The 3,881-nt window shown below is 50.2% G+C and overlaps 1 protein-coding gene across 1 annotated transcript in view; it reads right to left on the bottom strand.

Annotated features, from left to right (window-relative positions):
• Positions 1–1,428, bottom strand: part of LOC148829013 (tripartite motif-containing protein 16-like protein) — a 9,393-nt gene extending 7,965 nt beyond the window's left edge. The window contains exon 1 of the mRNA XM_088923307.1: positions 1,303–1,428. Within this exon, the coding sequence (XP_088779433.1) occupies positions 1,303–1,342 (40 nt within the window). The 5' untranslated portion in view covers positions 1,343–1,428. The remainder of the gene's footprint in view (positions 1–1,302) is intronic.
• Positions 1,429–3,881: the final 2,453 nt, after the last annotated feature.

Below are 3,881 nucleotides of genomic sequence, written 5' to 3'. Positions count from 1 at the left end.
CTCTGATTCTCTCACTGTCTGTCCATCTCTCTCCTCCAGACTCTTCCTCTCTGATTCTCTCACTGTCTGTCCATCTCTCTCCTCCAGACTCTTCTCTCTGATTCTCTCACAGTCTCTCCATCTCTCTCCTCCAGACTCTTCTCTCTGATTCTCTCACTGTCTTTCCATCTCTCTCCTCCAGACTCTTCCTCTCTGATTCTCTCACAGTCTCTCCATCTCTCTCCTCCAGACTCTTCTCTCTGATTCTCTCACTGTCTCTCCATCTCTCTCCTCCAGACTCTTCTCTCTGATTCTCTCAGTCTGTCCATCTCTCTCCTCCAGACTCTTCTCTCTGATTCTCTCACTGTCTCTCCATCTCTCTCCTCCAGACTCTTCTCTCTGATTCTCTCACTGTCTGTCCATCTCTCTCCTCCAGACTCTTCTCTCTGATTCTCTCACTGTCTGTCCATCTCTCTCCTCCAGACTCTTCCTCTCTGATTCTCTCACAGTCTCTCCATCTCTCTCCTCCAGACTCTTCTCTCTGATTCTCTCACTGTCTGTCCATCTCTCTCCTCCAGACTCTTATCTCTGATTCTCTCACTGTCTGTCCATCTCTCTCCTCCAGACTCTTCCTCTCTGATTCTCTCACAGTCTCTCCATCTCTCTCTCTAGACCCTTCTTCAGTGTCCAGGGAACCGAGCCAGTCCGAGGCTGGCAGTCGGCCCCTCCCCACACTTGAACGTGTTTCAGATCAGTTCTGGGTTTGAAAAGGCTTTGAAGCAGGACGAGGAATGTCTGGACCTGTGATCATGTAGCACTGTGAGAGCCCGTCCAGAAGCATTTACACAGCAGGCGCAAGGAGAGGGACTTGACTGATCGCTTTTAGATCAAAGCACACACACACACACACACACTTACACACAAACACACAAACACACTCACACACTCACACACTCACACACTCACACACACACTCACACACAAACACACTCACACACACTTACACACAAACACAAACACACTCACACATACACACACTCACACATACACACTTACACACTTACACTCAAACACACACAAACACACACACAGACACTTACCGACACTCACACTCACAAACACAGACACACTCACACACTATGTCTGTAGAGCTGTGGTCAGAACAGGTCAGGCCACAGTATCCCCCAGTGCATGAAGTCCGTGTCCAGCCGCTATCAGCGGAGAGGAGCTGGGACTGGGCAGGTCTGAGCTGTCCCCACGTCTGTGTTCCGGCAACACAGCACCCACACGCGTGTCACCCACCCACACGCGTGTCTCTCCTACCTCCTTTCTTGGAGCCCGGTGCCTTGTTGCGTGTGGCCATCACGGCGTGTGCTCGGAGCAGGTCTCTGTGCTCTGCCTCCCGCGCTGTCCCCTGGAGTCTCCCTCTGCTCCGGGATTGATGGAGTTATTCCCCCAGGGGGGGGGGGGGACGAGAGAGGAGAGGCGGGGGGGTGGCATTTCTGTCACTTGAGATCCTGGGGTTTCAAAGGGTCTTTTACAGGACTGACAGATACAAATTGTGTGTGTAAGAGAGGGGAGGGAAGGGCTGCAGATGACAGCCTGAGTCAGTGTCATTGTCATTAGGAGTGATGAGACACTGCAGACTCTCCTGCACTGGACTGGACTGACTGGACTGGGAGCTGGATTAGTTCTGAACTGGGATTATAATCAGACTCCACTGACACTGACAGAGCAGTCTGAGACTCTCCAGGCTGGATTGGACTGACTGGACTGGGAGCTGGATTAGTTATGAACTGGGATTATAATCAGACTCCACTGACACTGACAGAGCAGTCTGAGGCTCTCCAGGCTGGATTGGACTGACTGGACTGGGAGCTGGATTAGTTCTTCACTGGGATTATAATCAGACTCCACTGACACTGACAGAGCAGTCTGAGGCTCTCCAGGCTGGACTGGACTGACTGGACTGGGAGCTGGATTAGTTCTGAACTGGGATTATAATCAGACTCCACTGACACTGACAGAGCAGTCTGAGACTCTCCAGGCTGGATTGGACTGACTGGACTGGGAGCTGGATTAGTTCTGAACGGGGATTATAATCAGACTCCACTGACATTGACAGAGCAGTCTGAGACTCTCCAGGCTGGACTGGACTGACTGGACTGGGAGCTGGATTAGTTATGAACGGGGATTATAATCAGACTCCACTGACACTGACAGAGCAGTCTGAGACTCTCCAGGCTGGATTGGACTGACTGGACTGGGAGCTGGATTAGTTATGAACTGGGATTATAATCAGACTCCACTGACACTGACAGAGCAGTCTGAGACTCTCCAGGCTGGATTGGACTGACTGGACTGGGAGCTGGATTAGTTCTGAACTGGGATTATAATCAGACTCCACTGACACTGACAGAGCAGTCTGAGGCTCTCCAGGCTGGACTGGACTGACTGGACTGGGAGCTGGATTAGTTATGAACTGGGATTATAATCAGACTCCACTGACACTGACAGAGCAGTCTGAGACTCTCCAGGCTGGACTGGACTGACTGGACTGGGAGCTGGATTAGTGATGAACTGGGATTATAATCAGACTCCACTGACACTGACAGAGCAGTCTGAGGCTCTCCAGGCTGGACTGGACTGACTGGACTGGGAGCTGGATTAGTTATGAACTGGGATTATAATCACACTCCACTGACACTGACAGAGCAGTCTGAGACTCTCCAGGCTGGATTGGACTGACTGGACTGGGAGCTGGATTAGTTATGAACTGGGATTATAATCACACTCCACTGACACTGACAGAGCAGTCTGAGGCTCTCCAGGCTGGACTGGACTGACTGGACTGGGAGCTGGATTAGTGATGAACTGGGATTATAATCAGACTCCACTGACACTGACAGAGCAGTCTGAGGCTCTCCAGGCTGGACTGGACTGACTGGACTGGGAGCTGGATTAGTGATGAACTGGGATTATAATCAGACTCCACTGACACTGACAGAGCAGTCTGAGGCTCTCCAGGCTGGACTGGACTGGCTTTTCCTGTTTCTCTCTCCGCACATTCCTTCATGCTGTTTACTGTAGATCATATCTCAGCTCTTGTGCTGATGACAAAGAGGCCTCAGCTACCTCCCCTGAAACCTAAATAAAGTTTACATTCCAGCAAACCCCTCGTCTCCTCCATCATCCCTGTCAGTGTCCGCTGTGCTGTCGGTTCTCTTTCATGAAATATGTTTACAACAATCTACATGTACTGGACAATCAATTAATAACCCGCAGTCGCTAGAAATATGAACAATATAAAAGCCACCTCTTTATTAACCCCTCTCTCTCAGTGCAGTGTTAATGTACTGGAGTGTCCAGTCAGTGTGTCTTTATTAACCCCTCTCTCTCTCAGTGCGGTGTTAATGTACTGGAGTGTCCAGTCAGTGTGTGTGTATTAACCCCTCTCTCTCTCAGTGCACTGTTAATGTACTGGAGTGTCCAGTCAGTGTGTGTGTATTAACCCCTCTCTCTCTCAGTGCAGTGCTAATGTACTGGAGTGTCCAGTCAGTGTGTGTGTATTAACCCCTCTCTCTCTCAGTGCAGTGTTAATGTACTGGAGTGTCCAGTCAGTGTGTCTGTATTAACCCCTCTCTCTCTCTCAGTGCAGTGTTAATGTACTGGAGTGTCCAGTCAGTGTGTCTGTATTAACCCCTCTCTCTCTCTCAGTGCAGTGTTCATGTACTGGAGTGTCCAGTCAGTGTGTGTGTATGAACCCCTCTCTCTCTCAGTGCAGTGTTAATGTACTGGAGTGTCCAGTCAGTGTGTCTGTATTAACCCCTCTCTCTCTCAGTGCAGTGTTAATGTACTGGAGTGTCCAGTCAGTGTGTCTGTATTAGCCCCTCTCTCTCTCA

The sequence above is a fragment of the Atractosteus spatula genome, chromosome 8 (assembly GCF_055471065.1).
Source record: "Atractosteus spatula isolate fAtrSpa1 chromosome 8, fAtrSpa1.hap1, whole genome shotgun sequence".
In the NCBI taxonomy this organism is placed as follows: Eukaryota; Metazoa; Chordata; class Actinopteri; order Semionotiformes; family Lepisosteidae; genus Atractosteus; species Atractosteus spatula.
The sequence above is the reverse complement of the archived record's forward strand: the minus strand, read 5'-3'. Positions and strand labels throughout refer to the sequence as shown.